Source organism: Esox lucius, chromosome 8, assembly GCF_011004845.1.
Source record: "Esox lucius isolate fEsoLuc1 chromosome 8, fEsoLuc1.pri, whole genome shotgun sequence".
Lineage (NCBI taxonomy): Eukaryota > Metazoa > Chordata > Actinopteri > Esociformes > Esocidae > Esox > Esox lucius.
In genome coordinates this window covers 6053932-6069752 of record NC_047576.1, presented here as the reverse complement: position 1 = coordinate 6069752, position 15821 = coordinate 6053932, and the positions used below count along the sequence as shown (strand labels likewise).

At 47.3% G+C, this 15821-nt stretch overlaps 1 protein-coding gene across 10 annotated transcripts in view; it reads right to left on the bottom strand.

Annotated features, from left to right (window-relative positions):
• Window positions 1-300: 300 nt before the first annotated feature.
• LOC105025634 (ephrin type-B receptor 3) overlaps window positions 301-15821 on the bottom strand; it is a 56994-nt gene continuing 41473 nt past the window's right edge. For 2 of the 10 annotated variants that reach the window (XM_010896439.3, XM_010896441.3), the window contains exons 7-16: window positions 15563-15725; window positions 14392-14500; window positions 12370-12422; window positions 11599-11817; window positions 9295-9542; window positions 8283-8498; window positions 7803-7952; window positions 7109-7308; window positions 4688-4843; window positions 301-2133 (exon numbers count right to left, since the gene is read on the bottom strand). In XM_010896439.3, coding sequence (XP_010894741.2) covers window positions 2025-2133; window positions 4688-4843; window positions 7109-7308; window positions 7803-7952; window positions 8283-8498; window positions 9295-9542; window positions 11599-11817; window positions 12370-12422; window positions 14392-14500; window positions 15563-15725 — 1623 coding nt within the window. In that variant the 3' untranslated portion in view covers window positions 301-2024. The remainder of the gene's footprint in view (window positions 2134-4687; window positions 4844-7108; window positions 7309-7802; window positions 7953-8282; window positions 8499-9294; window positions 9543-11598; window positions 11818-12369; window positions 12423-14391; window positions 14501-15562; window positions 15726-15821) is intronic. The other 8 variants (XM_010896442.3, XM_010896444.3, XM_010896443.3 and 5 more) reach the window with 5 other exon arrangements.

The following is a 15821-nucleotide window of genomic DNA, read 5'->3' as shown; positions in this document are numbered from 1 at the left end:
ATCATATGCGCAAGACACACCCACTCATACCTGCGAAACACACCCACTCAAATGCGCTAAACACACTCACTCAAACATGGACGCATTAAATTTGCAGAGGGAGAGGGAGTTTGATGCAACATGCTTCCCTAACCGCAGATTAACCACGGTTTACAACCCCTTGAAATGCAGCTGTCCCCAACTCCTCCCTAATCCCCCCCTCTGTATCTCCCCCCTCCATCTTTTTATTCAATCCCACGCTATCAAGTGATTTCACTCATCATTCTTTTGACAACACTTTCCCAGTTTTCTCGAACACCATTTTGTTTTCATGTTATTTATCTTATTTTTGTTACAAAACATGTACAGGCTGTTTAGAACAACAACAAAAATACAATATCGAATTTTATATGCACTTTTTTATAATCATCAATTCATTTGCTGAATCCTCTTGGGTCTTTCATTTCCTGTTGATTGTTCTTTAGAGTAAGTCCACAGTTCAAATGGCCTCTTCTCCAAGTGGGCAGAGAAATAAATACATTGAATAGAAGACAAGAAAAAAAACTAGAGTTTCTGATTAATTTTAAATCCAGGTAATAATAAAAACAACGTTACTGTGTTTCTCATGGTTGCTTTCAGGTTCCGTATGATGCATATATATTTCCAAACGTTTTGGATTTCAATAAAAAACGTTAACAGTTGTCCACAGAATATAGTGTTTTCCGATATAATTGTTGCACCTTGTCATTGTTCAGTTCATGCGTTCATTCTCCATGTAGCTGAAGCTGTATTGTACAGTATTTGTGTGCAACTTGTTACACTCTCGCATTCGCACACACGCAGTCACGCACAAACACAAAAGCACCCACAAAAGGCCGGTCGGTCGGTCTTTGTATTTTACCCCCGCCCCAACCCCCGCCGTCCAAGCCCATCACACAAAGAGTCCAAAAAGAGTACTTAGCTCTAACCGGCCATCTTGAAACAGAAATCTCCCAAATGTTATGGAACAGAAAATCAAAATGGAGGGCTGATAAACACAAAGGAAAAGTGATTGTTACTCTAAGAAAAACACAGTCGAGGAGTCAAAATGAACCAATGTTCCCAAGCTATGGATCCATTTTGAGAACCGCCCCGTTCCCCAAGGTCTTCCAGGAAGTCTGCTGAAGACTTCTGGACCTAGTTAGGCAGCTCTCAACTGAACTTTTTGACCCTCTGAACTTTACCATCCTCCACGTCTTTCTCAGTCGTGTGCCCTTGTACATAATAAAACACCTTCAATATGAAGATGGGGAATAATACACACACACTCACACACCAACAATAATAACAGGATCTAGAATAGATAGGATTTGTGCTCTATCGTCCAAACCCTATTTATTTTTTTTTTTGTGCGAACCCTCATTCGCATTTTCTGCTCCTTTTTTTATGAACTGTTTATCCTCTTCCATCTACAGTTTCCCACCTGGGTGAACCTAATCATATGGTAGAGTCAAGACAGATGTTGGGGTCAAGGGTCAGGGAGATGGGTTTTCACAGAAGGAAGACAAAGTTCAGGATCACGCTTAGGCCAAATGTTGTTGCAGGTTGCGGATACAAATGCAATGAACTGATTCCTTGCTCTACTTAACACGTTACTTTCTGAACATGTCGGGAACGTCGTGTCCTGCTGAACTCGCCCCAAGTTCGGGATACACAGAGTTAGGGCAGGGTGGAGTGGAGGGGTTGAGTCCTGGCCAACCTCACAAAAACACACGCACGCATGCAAACGATCACCCTACACTGGACCAAGTGAGGCACACTGAAGTTATGGACTATCTTTCTTCTCTTTAGAAAAAAAGAAAATGTTTTACAAAATAATCCCGATAAAAGTCTTGTTGAATGGAAAACATTTTGGACTAACGTGTAACACAGAAACAGGAAACGTTGGTGAGGAAGAAGAAAAAAAGAAAAAAAACTACTAGTCCGAGGCACTGCAAGCCATTGGCTCTCTCTGGCACAGTTCCTCCCCTTCCTGTCTGTCTGTCTGTCCGTCTATTTGGTCCATCTCAGACCTGGACAGGAAGTGTTTGGTTCATCTGTAGTCTCATGTCCTGAATGCTGCCTAGAATCTTCTTCTGGTGGCCAGCCAATGTGACTCCTATCCGAAGAAGATCTCTGAGAACCAAGAGAGAGAGACAAAGAGTGAGATGGAGTTCAGACATAATCAATATTAGGAGAAAAAGACAGTCAGAAAATGTAATAATAATGTCTGCTCAGAAACAAACATAGTTTCAAACAGTCGGAATAGCTGTAGAACACTTTTACGTCCTAGATAGCAGCATTTCTTCTAATAGAGTACAGCAAATGTCAATGGGCCGACCTGAGAGCAAATACAGTTGGGCTCTGTGGGAACGGTGGCAGATGAAGAGTTGCCAGAGTACACCAATAAGATGGCTTCCTAAGGTCATGTCAACAAAACCGTAGCACCCCTCAGTGAACTGACGCCGGGAACAGATGTAACATACATTAATATCCATGCAGAGGGTCGAGAGCGGGGTCAAAGGTAATGGACAGACGGGGTTAATGTGTAAAAAGTCTCCTCTGGTCCTAAAAGGCCAGCTGTAGGGTTTCACATCAACAAAACAATCTGCCAGACAGACAGACAGTCGATCAGCCTAAAATACATGTACTGAGAAGACCGAGCAGTGAGGAAGTCAGTGATGGAACAGTTTGTCATTAGCCAATCAGTCATTCCAGCAACAGTCAGCGAGTCAACTGTTTAATAATTCCGTAGTGATCTGTCTAGACTGTCAGTCAGTGAGTCAACAAGCCAGTCATTCCGTGTTGATTCTTCCAGTCTGTCAGTCGGGGAATCAACTAGTCAGTCATTCCACTGTGATTCGTCTAGTTCTGCACATTCAGGTAGATGACAAAGCGCTGTTTAAAGAGCATCCTGGATGTGTCAGAAATTCCCTTTTCAACTATGCAGCAATTCACTTCTGAATTGATCAATCATTCAACGGACACCTTCGATGGATTTGTTTTCAGACAATCTCGTAAACGTTTTCTCAAGCTGTTGTTTCACAGCAACTCTTGGTTTGGCAGTTCAAAAGAGTACAGGGAGGGTTAATTCTGAAATGTGAGATGCAAGACAGGGGAAATACGGAAAGGACAACTCTCTCACAGCAGTTCACCGAAAGAAAAGGCTTTAGAATTACATCTGTGAAAAGAGGTGCACCTGTTTGACGGCTACAAAAGTCAGACGTGATCTTATCGTCTCAGCCGTGTTGGTTTAACACTAAGGTTATTGTTCTAAACAATATTACACCGACTCTTATTTCTGCTCCGTCGCTTGTTTTCTCCGTGTCCATAACGACTGAGAAACCACAAAAAGGTTGGCGTCTGGGGGAACGATTAGTGGACTGTCCACGTCCTCTCCATTCTGACGCGCACACACACACACACACACACACACAATTCAACCTTGTTCAAATACACTTTGCCCTCTGCTTGTCAGCACATTATTGTTATCCTCTTCACACACACACACACACACACACGCACACATACACAAACGCACAATACAGTCTGTGGCCACAATTTAGCAGAAATAAATATTTTTTGTTCCCTTTGCAATCCCTCATCATTCCAGCGATGGAGGATAAAATTATAATAAATGAAAGCCATTAGATGAATTGGCAGCCATTAAGAGCCCCTGAACGGCACACCTGTCAGTCCGCCAAACTGAAACAAATCACCTCCACCTCCCTGCCCTATTACCCTGCTAACGAGGATGATATATTTATCATTATTATCCTAATTCCTTTATTTGATCACAACTGGCCCCGTTTCCATGACTTCCACGACATACAATAATGTAGGTAATGTCCCAAGACGGCTTAGAAACCAGGGTCATGTTCATCAGGCCTCGAAACGGACGGCAACAGGCCACAAAAGTCCAAAGTGAGAAACTTTCATCAAGATGTTTTTCATGGCAAAATGTTCACATATTTTGCACAACCTTATGAACAGGACCCAGTGCCAAGTCAACTCAGAGCTATGGCTGCCAGGCGGGACCGTGTCGCATGGTATTATACTACGAAGAATCTCCTTCTCGTGACTTGTGGTGATGGTCAAACGGTGTGGTCTCAGGTCCGTCTTCCTTTGTTGGAGGACATAAACAGACGACTGAAGGCAACAGCTGAGTGACTGAAAGAAAATTGACTGAAGATTTGTTGTCGTTCTGCTTCCCTTCATTCCACGTCTTTTCTTTAGGAAGGAAAAAAGCCTCGGAGCTCACTTCCGGTGTTCAGAAATACAAAATTGGATTAGTGTGTGTTTGTGTGTGTTGTTTTTAGTGTGTGTTTGTGTGTGTTGTTTTTTTTTTTTTTTATCTCAAATTGTTTCTCACTTAAATCACAAAAAATCCATACTCTTCCTGCAACGCCATCTGAAGTCAATTTCTTTGAGATGCACTCTGACAGAATTTAGACGGTGCAACAGGCATGAACTGGGCCGCTCAGTAAATATTTAAATTCAAACTGAACGTCGCCGATCATGTTGACATTCTGACTGGCCTGGAGCCTACTGTCCAGCCGTGTTTAAGGAGCCACCTGAACTCAACCCGAACAACTCAACCACATTCCACCTGAATCAACTCAGCCACCCAACCTGCTGAGTTAATTTAACTCAATTTCGATTCGTCATAATCGGCTCCCTCTCCACTTACTCTGCTGTCATCTGAGCAACCAGGTCGAAGGAGGCAAAGCCGGCGTTGAGGAAGTTGTCACGGTAGCGGCTCATTTTGATTGCATCCAGCCAGTCCCCTACGGTGGTGAAGGTGGTGTAGTCCGGGATGCATCGATCTAGCAGGGGCTGCGACGCCCTATGGGGGGGGGGGGGGGGTCAGGGAGAGGGAGACAAAAGAGAGAGAGAAAGGGGTTAAGGTCACGCCTCGCCTTCACCGCCAACGAAACCTCACCCCCAAACGCCACCTTGCTCTCCCCCTTGCCCCCTCGCCACCCCCGTCGGGTCAGGGGTCAGCTGCCCCGGTCAACTGGCGTAACCACCACTGGTTACCGTTGGAGACTGGCTTGGAGGCCGGGTGTGGCACGGGTGCGTGTGCGCTGTGGCTGTGCATTTTGACCGGCATGTCAATCTAAAGGCCCACGGACTAAAAAAATCGAAACAACCCCCCTCCCTCAATGTCAAAGATGGGGGGGACCAACTAGCCCATTAAAAAAAACAGCGGTAGAGAGACAAGGTGAGGTGGGGTTATTAAAGGAAGAAGAAAATTTGGTTCGGGATCGATGAACATGGCCTCCCCCTCTTTCTCCTCCTTCTCTCTCCTCTCCCTAACTCTCCCGTTCTCCCTCCCTGTCTCTCCCTCTACCCCTGCCCACGTCTCCGTCCATTCTCTGCTCTGTTGATCCTTGTTGTCTGCTGACGGCATTAGATGCAATGACTAGTTAAAGTGGGATGAGAAAATCAGAGGGAGAGAGCTAATGAGAGTCCACAGAGATGTTCCACTGAAAGGAGGGGTGTACACCAACGGATGGGAAGAGGGGCATTTAATAAGGCCTTAGAGCCCCCGGGGACCGGGCTAGCTGTCATTAACCCACCCACTCCCTCTTAACAGAGCGTTGTTAGTGCTCCCTGTCGGTGCCCCCTGTCGGTGCTCCCTGACTAAAAGGGAGGCTGTCTAGCCTGGCACCAGATCGGTTCATGCTGCCTGGCCCACTTCCTATGGATGTCGGGAAGTGGGCAACTCCCGTGCTTGGGGCGAGGATAGAAGCCGGCAACAGTGGCCAAACCAAACGAAGGGCCACTCTACGTTAATAAGCTGGGTGACGGGTGGAGGAGTTAGAACCGGCTCAAGTGGAGCCGGAACTGAAAAAGGTGTTCTGACAGTTTTTTTCTGTTTTCTTCGGGTTTCCAGTTACTTGTTTTCCGCTGGAAGTCCGTTTTGTTTGCCTTCAGTGTAGAAGCGGTAAAAGACCTGGCTATGCGTTACGAGGAAACACACGCAAATGCATCGTCCCACACAGCTATCTGGGTCCTAACACACACACACACTCAAATACAAACACAGACACGTCAACTAATGTTGCTATTTTGCAAACACATGACTTCAACCAGTAACTCTGGCCTAGTCACCGCCAGCCGCTGCTACGCCACGAGAGACGCCGCGGAAAGCCCTGCTCCATCTCCGTCCTGCCTTGTCGGGCTCAGCGGGTGGAACACCTGTCCGCTGGCCCGTCTAAAATCTGGTTAGCGGCTAATTGAATGTGTTCCCGTCATTTTCGCCTCACTTTTAATCTGGCTAATTACTCTCGTGCAGTCTTCCTGGCCAAAGCTACTGCTGTCAATCCCCCATGGAAACCCTCTGACCCACACACACCTTTTCCCCACAGGCCTCCCCCCCGGGAAAGGCAGCCCAGATGCTGGGACAGATAGGTGGGTCACCCCCTCCGCTGTCTAACCCCTCTCTCCAGAGGATTGCAGCTTGAGGCTATGGCTAAAACCAGACACTGTGATTGAACCGTGCCACCGATTGAATAACACGCTTGTAGAAGCGGCGGCTAAGGGAAGTTTATTGGTCTATCCTGTTTATTGGTCAGTGATCTCTGTGTATTTGCACAGAATGCATCGGCGCAGGTGTTCGGTGGCTGCTGAATGCTTTGGCAGTAGGAAACCCCTCTCCACTGTAGGCATAGCTTTATGTTTCACTCAGTCACTGTTCCTCTCAGACAATAAGCAAATTTGGATGAGGGTATCGGTCCACTGAAAAGTGTTACCGTGGCACCCTGGCTCTAGAAGCACAGTGGCAGATTTTAAATGGGACCCATCTTGACCAGAAAACCTAGTCTACTGGGCCCAATGTGTATTTAATGGAGAGCAAGTGCTACCTGCCACCCAAACACTCAAAGTCTCCTCTAAAGGGTCCATGGAAGTACATGGGCAGTTGGGATGACAGACTGGGACGAGACCAGATGCAGATGAAACATCCACTCTCAGAAATCCTGTTCTGAAAACAATCCAGGGTCCTAGGTTTTCCATGTGTTTTTGTTGTTGTTTGTTTTGCAGATGAAGGTGTCTGGTTACTGGGCGTGGATGTGTGGCTTGCTGGATGTGATCTGTCGGGACTCACCCAGAAGACTGCGTGCTGCTAGTGACCACCTTCAGGCTGGCAGCATTTCGGATGAGCTTGTCCAGCGTTGCGACGATCTGGGAGAACTTGGGCCGGAGGTTCCTTTCCTTGACCCAGCAGTCGAGCATGAGTTGGTGCAGGGCCGTGGGGCAGTCCATGGGTGGAGGCAGTCGGTAATCCTGCTCCACTGCATTGATAACCTGGAGGGTGGAGTGGAGACAGCCGAGTTAGACTGACTGGCCTACAATACGTACTGCAGCTCAAAAACAATCAAGTCAACTGTGGGGTTGGAATGAAAAGATACAGTTTAGTCATAAAGGTCATAATCCCAACAGGAATCAAACCTACAACCTCGGCTACCTAACCTATGGGTCATTTGCCCTCTAGCGCCTCCCACTGGCAGATTTGGCCCATTGAAAGCTAACATGAGTTGTCTGCTGGGAGTTGTAGTGACGTGATGAAGATGAAGCTGCATACGACGAATACCGGGAGGGGGGAGGAAAAGCAATGAAAAGAGAAGAGGTGTACAACTGAGAGAAGGTTAGAGAGAGGTGGTTTCACAGTTGAGATGAGAACACCTGAAAGGGTGGCAGCCAAGCCGAAGTTGTTTCAGTGTTTCGGAGACTCAGAAGGCCAGTGGCGTCTTGCTAACAGCGTCTCAGTGTTCGGTGAAAACTAAGCAGGTTCCACTTACGTCCTGGTTGCTCATGTCCCAATACGGCCGCTCCCCGTACGACATCACTTCCCACATGACGATGCCGTAGCTCCACACGTCACTGGCCGAAGTGAACTTCCTGTAAGCGATGGCCTCCGGAGCCGTCCAGCGAATGGGAATCTTGCCTCCCTGTGGATATGCGAATGAGTAGGTGAGCGTGAAATACTGGGGATGGAGGCACACACACGCACACCCCAAGACGCAGACACAAAGGCACACACACACACACACACACACACAATCACACACACCCACACACACACAGAGGGAAGAGAGGGTTGAGACACGTTGGATAATGATACGATGCCACACACACACACACCCCCACAGACACTAACACACCGTACAGCTCATATATATTTACATGCATAGATATATATTTGTATTTATGTGCATACAGTCTCGCAGACTCTATACTGTACATAGTCCCACAGAGTCCGCCGTGTCCTCCAGACTCACCAGTGAGCTGGTGTAGGTGGGGTCAGTGGCATCGTCCTCCAGGAAGCGCGACAGGCCGAAGTCAGACACCTTGCAGACCAGGTTACTGTTGACCAGGATGTTGCGCGCGGCCAGGTCCCGGTGGACATAGTTCATGTCGGACAGGTACTTCATGCCCGCTGCGATGCCACGCAGCATGCCCACCAGCTGGATCACGGTGAACTGCCCATCGTTGAGCTGGCGAAAGGCGGAGAGATGGAAAGAGAAAGGTTACACCGCCTGATACAGCATAAATTATTTTCAACAATGACTGTAAATGTCTTGGAATACTCTAATCCCTCTCTCGCTCTCTCTCTCTCTCTCTCTCTCTTCCTCAATCTACCTGTCCCTCGCTTTCTCCTTCTGTCTGTGTATGTATTTATTTTTCTCCCTCTCTCTCTCTCCATCCCTTTCTCTTTCCCTCTCTACCTCTGTCTGTCTGTCTGTCTGTCTGTCGGTCTGTCACCCTCCTTCAGACAGTGTTTAATATGAGACAGAGGCAGTGATTCATAGGCGAATGAATCCTCTTTAAATGTCAAAGATAGCGAGTGGAGCCGAGCGTTTGTTAGATCCTGGCAACAGACGAGGGTTAGGGTGTTTTCCAGGGAGCCATAGAGGGTGTGGAATACGAGGACATTAATAAAGTAGATTAGGGAGATTTGCCCTGTTACTGTCACTGGGTTACGCCTCAGACGATCCAGAGATTATATATTTATGAAATGTGTTCAAGGGTTTCAGTTCTCAGGCTGTATTTATAGATTGTCATTTGGATTCAATGGACATGGTGCGGAAATTGACAGCAAAGTAAACCTATGTTGTTATGAAAACCATGTGTGCGTGTGTGTGCATGTGCGTGCGTGTGTGTGTGCATGTGTGTGCGTGTGTGCGTGTGTGTGTGTGTGCGTGCGTGCGTGTGTGTGTGTTTAGGTGCGTGCGTGTGTGTGTGTTTAGGTGCGTGTGCGTGTTTGTGCGTGTCATCCACAGGGTATCTCACCCTCAGGAAAGAGTCCAGTGCCCCGTTCTCCATAAACTCTGTAACGATCATGACTGGCCGGCTCTTGGTGACCACGCCCTCCAGTCTGATGATGTTGGGGTGGTCAAACTGTCCCATGATGCTCGCTTCACTCAGGAAGTCCCGCCTCTGCCGGTCCGTGTAACCCACCTTGAGGGTCTTGATGGCAACAATGATCTCCCGTCGGCCGGGCAGCTTGAGGCGGCCACGACACACCTCCCCGAACTCCCCTGTGACAGCAGAGGAACGTAGGACAGAGAGAGACAGAGAGACGGAGGAAGACGGGGAGGATGGGGAGAGTGGGGGGAGAGTGGGGGAGAGAGGGGAGAGGGACAGTTTACTGGTTAGAACCAAGGAGCCAGGGAGCGGGAGGTGGAGACTGCCAGAGAGAGGCTGAGGACTCGGGCGGTGTGGTGCCAAGAGAAGGGAAGATAGAGGAAAGTCAAGGGAGGGATGGTGGAGGGAGAGCTAAAGTACAGAGGATTGGGGTTTGGTAGTTAGGGTGTGGTGGTTAGGACATGGTAGTTAGGGTGTGGTAGTCAGGGTGTGGTAGTTAGGGTGTGGTAGTCAGGGTGTGGTAGTTAGGGTGTGGTAGTCAGGGTGTGGTAGTCAGGGTGTGGTAGTTAGGGTATGATAGTTATGTTGTGGTAGTCAGGGCATGGTAGTTAGGGCGTGGTACTTAGGTTGGGGTAATTAAGGTGTGGGAGTTAGGGCGTGGTAGTCAGGGCGTCGCATTTAGGGCGTAGTAGTTAGGGCGTAGTAGTTAGGGTGCGGTTGTCAGGGCATGGTAGTTAGGTTTTGGTAGTTTGGGTGTGATAGTTATGTTGTGGTAGTTTGGGTGTGGTAGCTATGGTGTGGTAGTCAGGTTGTTGGTGTGGTAGTTATGGTGTGTAGTTAAGGGGTGTTAGTTAAAGGGTGATAGTTAAAGGGTGATAGTTAAGGGGTGGTTGTTAGGGTCTGGTCGTTTGGGGTGGTAGTTAATGGGTGGTAGTTAAGGGGTGTTAGTTAAAGGTTGATAGTTAAGGGGTGGTTGTTAGGGTCTGGTCGTTTGGGTACAGGGGAGGGGTGAAGTGTCCAGGTGTGGGGGTTAGGCTTTTAAGGGATCAGGGGATAGGGTGGAGGAGCAGAAAGGAGGAGAAAGAAGCTTGGGAGTCGTGGGGGTCATGGAGGCTTTGCGCCTCGGGCCTAACACGCCAATTGGGTGCCAAAGCGTGTGAGAATGTTTGAAACAAGGGAAGTGAGGTAGAGACAGGAGGAGTAGGGAGGGAGGCAGGGAGGCAGGGAGGGGGGGAGGGAGAGAAGGAGGGAGGGAGGGCATGGGGGGAGGAAGGTAGGGGTTGGGGTTCGTCACTTGAGGCGAAGGCTAGGAAGCGACGGGTTCAAGTAGCAGCAGTAGATGTTAAGTCGGCGTAGTAGAACAGAGCAGGGGGTCTAGCTGCAGGCCACGTATACACACAGCCCAACTTGTCATCACCACAAATGTTTTATTGATTTGGCTAAAAAGGCTATGAAGTCAACTTTGAGCCAGCAACAATCCTGCAGATTTTTAGCAAAGAATATTAAATTAACAATAATTATAATAATATTATACACTGAATATTATTAATTTGAATAATAAGAATATATTACAAATGTTCATGATAATGAGAATAATATATAACAAATGTTCATGATAATGAGAATAATATGTAACAAATTTCATGATTTCTAAACATGTGACTAAATAATACACTAAAAGAGGGCGGAGGGAAGCATTTAAGCCGGTAAGTGATGAGGTCAAGGGTCAAAGGAACTTTAGAGAGGCCCCCATTTAAAGTGGCCTTAGAGACTCTTTAATGGGGGTTTGGGGGTGGTTCAGAGATGACCAATCCTGGCCCTGGAAAGCTGCTGTTCTGGCTTTCAATCAACCCGTCTGGATGATGATTAAGTCAATTCCATTCAAGTAGCCAATCACTGGCTTGACTGACAGAACACACGTCAACGAACAACACAGCGTCCTACTACAGAGCACCTCTCCAGGATCAGTGATGGGCCCATCTGCCAGGTTAAAGGTTAACAAACACAAAATGGTTTAACAAAAGGCAGAAAGTGCGGAAAGAAGCTTGCGATCAACAAAGCACTAAGGTGCCAACCTGGGCTGAGATTGTGAGTGAAGCAAATTAGGACGCAGATTTTTGCCAGGGGGGTGGATTTTGGATTAGAGGGGGCTTAGGCTTGTGCTTGGGGGTAGCGAGGTGAGGCAGGGGTTGGAGTGGGGGGTCGAGGCGATGAATTGAGTGAAAGTACCGCTTGGCGTGAAGTCCTCTAACGGTATGGTCTGGAGGTGACTAGCTGTCTTCCCCCTGTAGCTCAGGAGCTTTGGTTGGTTACCTGCGCCGATGACCTCCTCGATCTTCACGCAGGAGATGTCGATCTCCTTGGCAAACTCGCGGATGGCCTCGTTGGGGTCCTCGTAGGTGAAGGGGTCGACATAGACCTTCATTCCCGGCGTGACTATTGGGGATTCAATAGTGAGAATAATCACGTGAACCACGGACGTCAAGCAGACATGACATTTGGAAATAAACTGTGCAGTGTTTAGTCTAATGCGTTTATTTCCTGGAGGCCTGCGTGTTGTTATGACAACTTTGCTTATACACCAGACTCAACAGTCAAGGAACAAAACCAAAATGATCTACAGCCAATTTCTGCCTGCATCCCTTCTGGATGTATTTGGGCTGCTTGTGACACAATGGTACGTCCACAGGACGTAGATACTATGTCCAGCTCTCACAGCGGCTGGTTCAGTGTGGACCACACGATGGCTTCTACGGGTGCCGTATGTTAAATCGTAGTTAATTCAAAGATTTAAAGACTTCTTTAAAAAGTCTTGAAAGTTCCCCGTTGAAGGTCAAACTTAAGTTGCTGAAAAAAATTTTTATCTCTAAAAAAAACAAAGTCAAATTACAAAGCAACATTTCCCAATCGCTTCAGGGTTATTTCTCTGCCGTGTGAGTCTGGCACAAATGTGAAGACACTGCGTCTGTAATGACTGACGAAGAGGCAGTAGAGACTTACTGTACTGCTGTAGCTTCTCAGTGTATTCAGATTCAGAGCCGTTCCTTTGTTTCCTGTGGGCCAGACAGAGAGAATACGCATCAGTCAGGTAGGTCACCTGTTATCAACTCGGGCAGCATACGCTGATGTTACCGATGTCAGTGCAGCCTGGTCGGCGCAAAAACACAGAACGTAATCGTTGCCCCAGGAAACAACAAGCTTGTCCAGTTTAATATATATGATAGTAAGGAATACATGATTTCAACTAAAACCTCACAACGAGAGTTTACATTGAGTTGGAAGAGTGGGATTCTCTTTGTCCGCCTGAAATGGCAGCTAAAAAGAAAACAAAACGCCCCACAACACCATAAACGAATGAATAAAAAGCCTGGCTTCACAGACACAAGCCTCAGCCGTCTCCCTCAGCATACATCCTAACACTTCCTCCTCCTGGTTCACACTAACTCCCTGTTCAATCCCACCCCCCGTCTTCTCCTCATATTCATCCTCCTCGCTCTCTTCTTTCCTCAGTATCAGTCCATTAATGCGGGGGGTGGGGGGGTGGGTTTGGGGGTGGTGGGGGGGGCGTCTATGACAGAGGAGGGGGGAGGGTTGTTGAAATTACATGTTAATGTGGTTCCTTTGTTGTCTAACCAGTAACCGGGGCAATAATACCCGCCAGTGATTTGCATCTAATTTCCAATTCAAATGTGGTTCCGGAATATGCCGAGGAGGCTCAGAGTAGTCCTTCTCCTTCGCGTCTTTCTCCTTCTTGTCTTTCTTCTTCTCTCATGGCAGACGCTAGTGAGCTAAGCTAAGACACAGAGCGAGACAATGTAACGGTGTGAGGAAAAGAGGGAATGATGGATGAGAGGAGGAAGGAGATTATATTCACCCCGGTGTGACGAGAGCCTATGACTGTCAAAGCTCACCGTTACTATGGCGCCGCCACCACGAGAGGCAGCTGATCGCCAGCCAACTGCCAAAAGGGAGGATTTCCAACCTGTACGCCAACAATAAGGTCTCCCGGTGACAGATGAACAGTGCGGCATACAAGTGAACAAAACCGTGGAACTGGAAGGGGATGCTGAAGTTTAACGCATTAATCTCTGACAAGTGAATAGGAATCGACGGAGATGGGCCGCGTTCATGGGACGGAGAGGCATTTTAGCAGACGTTACGTCCAGGAGAGCGATGACACAGCCACGAGGCCAGGCTTATCAGCTGCTAGCAGCCACGTGTTCAGCTAACGCTGCTCTGAGCAGCCTCTCCTCACCCCAAGGGTATGAACGATTCAAAATTGTCCATAGCGGGAATTGATTCAACGGCTGTGTTGTGAGTGACCTCGGTCGGTATTTGACGTCAGTATCTTTTCCACAAAGAATCTGGATCTGAGTACCTCCGAGACAAATTCTAGATGGCAAAAGTAATCTAACCATTCCGATTGGTCGCTTTTGTCGGGGAAGAACATTTGCCATTGGTTTTGGTAGGCTGATCTGGGAACAAGATTAGAATGAGTGATTGGGAGGGAAATCTGTTTGGACTATTCAATATACAGAACTAATTTCCTATTCTGAGAAAACTGTTTAGCTTACTCATTATTCAGAACTAATGTCCTACTCCAAGAAAACTGTTTCGACTATTCACTACTCAGAACTAATATCCTACACACAAACCTCATCTGTTTAAACTATTCACTATAACCAATTATTGAACAAACCTCAAAGTTGGCACACCCCTGTCCGTCTGCTGTAGGTTAACAGGACGTTATCACATTTATGAGTTGACATTTCCATTTCGTTTCCATGTCAATCAGTAAATGAAATATGCCAGGAACTGCCAGATATGTGATTTCCTCACTCAACAGTAGGCTGATATTGATTAATCCACAGGCTGAAGGAAGGCTTATTGTCTGGTTTGAATAATGTGTATCAGTTGGAAAAAACATGGTTTCATTATTGTCTCATTATTGTCTCATTACTGTCTCATTATTGTCTCATTATTGTCGAGAGGACAGCATTGCTAATTGGATACTTCTCTCACCTAAGGCAGACTATGGCGATGACCACCACAGCGATGATAAAGACCAGACCAGCAGTGGCTGAACCCACGATGAGGGGCAGCTGCTCCTGAAAAGACTTCTCAGGGTCACCTAAGGGTAAAGAGGACAAAGGTAAAAGGTCAGGGTAATGAAAAACCTTTTATAACTGGAATATACTTGCCCACTACACCCACATTTGTTGAATCCTATCACTATTTAACAACACCATGTAACATACCCAATAACAACACCCTGTAGCAACACCTTTTGACAACACCCTGTAACACAGCTCTGTAACAACACTGTTATAACACCATGTAATACATCCTGTAGCAACACCATGTAACATAGCCTATAACAACACCCTGTAGAAACACCCTTTGAAAACACCCTGTAACACATCCTGTAGCAACACCCTGTAACATACCCTATAACAACACCCAGTAGCAAAACCCTGTAACACAGCTCTGTAACAACACTGTAGCAACATCGTGTAACACAACCTGCAACAAAACAATGTAACACCCTGTATGCATAGGATTTCAACTCCCACAATTAAGCTACTCCTAGAAACCACTCCAACACGTACTCCTGGAAAAACATATGTGAACGTAATGACCCTTGTGTTCTCCAACTGGCCTCACAGAAAGAGGGAAGAATCTTGGCAGTTTCCCAATGTAAATGTTGTCTGTTGGACCATTGGATTGGTGATTCAGGCCTAACAGACTCCAGTTTAATGATCTGAGATAATAATTGGGAGATACTGCATCTTCAAATGTGCCAAGAAAAAAGGTAGCAAAGAATTATTTGCTACCTTATTCTTTTTTTTTTATTTGATTATGAACCTTGTAAGGTTTGTGAGCCACCACGTACTTAAAAGCTGGGGAACAGGGCTAGCTGCTGGACAGAGATAGTGGGTGAGGTATTATGCTCAGTTAGCAGATTCTATAATCCAGAGCGATTTACAATGAACACATTAGATCAGTTGCCAATAACTGGACAAAAGATCAGGCCGAATTGAGCTGAGTGAGACCTGAATTCTATGGAAACGCAGCCCAGCTTATGTACAGTGTGTGTGGGGCAACGTCAGGAGGATTTCAGTGCGAGCCTGTATAGTTAAGAAACCCAGACACCCAGTGCCTCCGGGGATTGATAAAGCTCATTCAGACTTACTTTGCAGGTTGGTGTTGAAGTCAGCCGGGCTGCTGTATCGGCCATAGCCAGCCACCGTGCGGGCACGGACCTGCACCACGTACGACGTGCCCGCCTTCAGCCCCTCAATGCGGGCGGAGCTCCTTTGGGCGGTCATGGTGTGCGCGATGGCCTCGCCCTGGTCCTAACAAACAAATGGCAAAGAGGACATTTTAGAAGTGAGTCGAGGATCAAGCAAACAGCGTCAGCTTGCACGTTGCTTTCTCCTCGCCCCCACTCC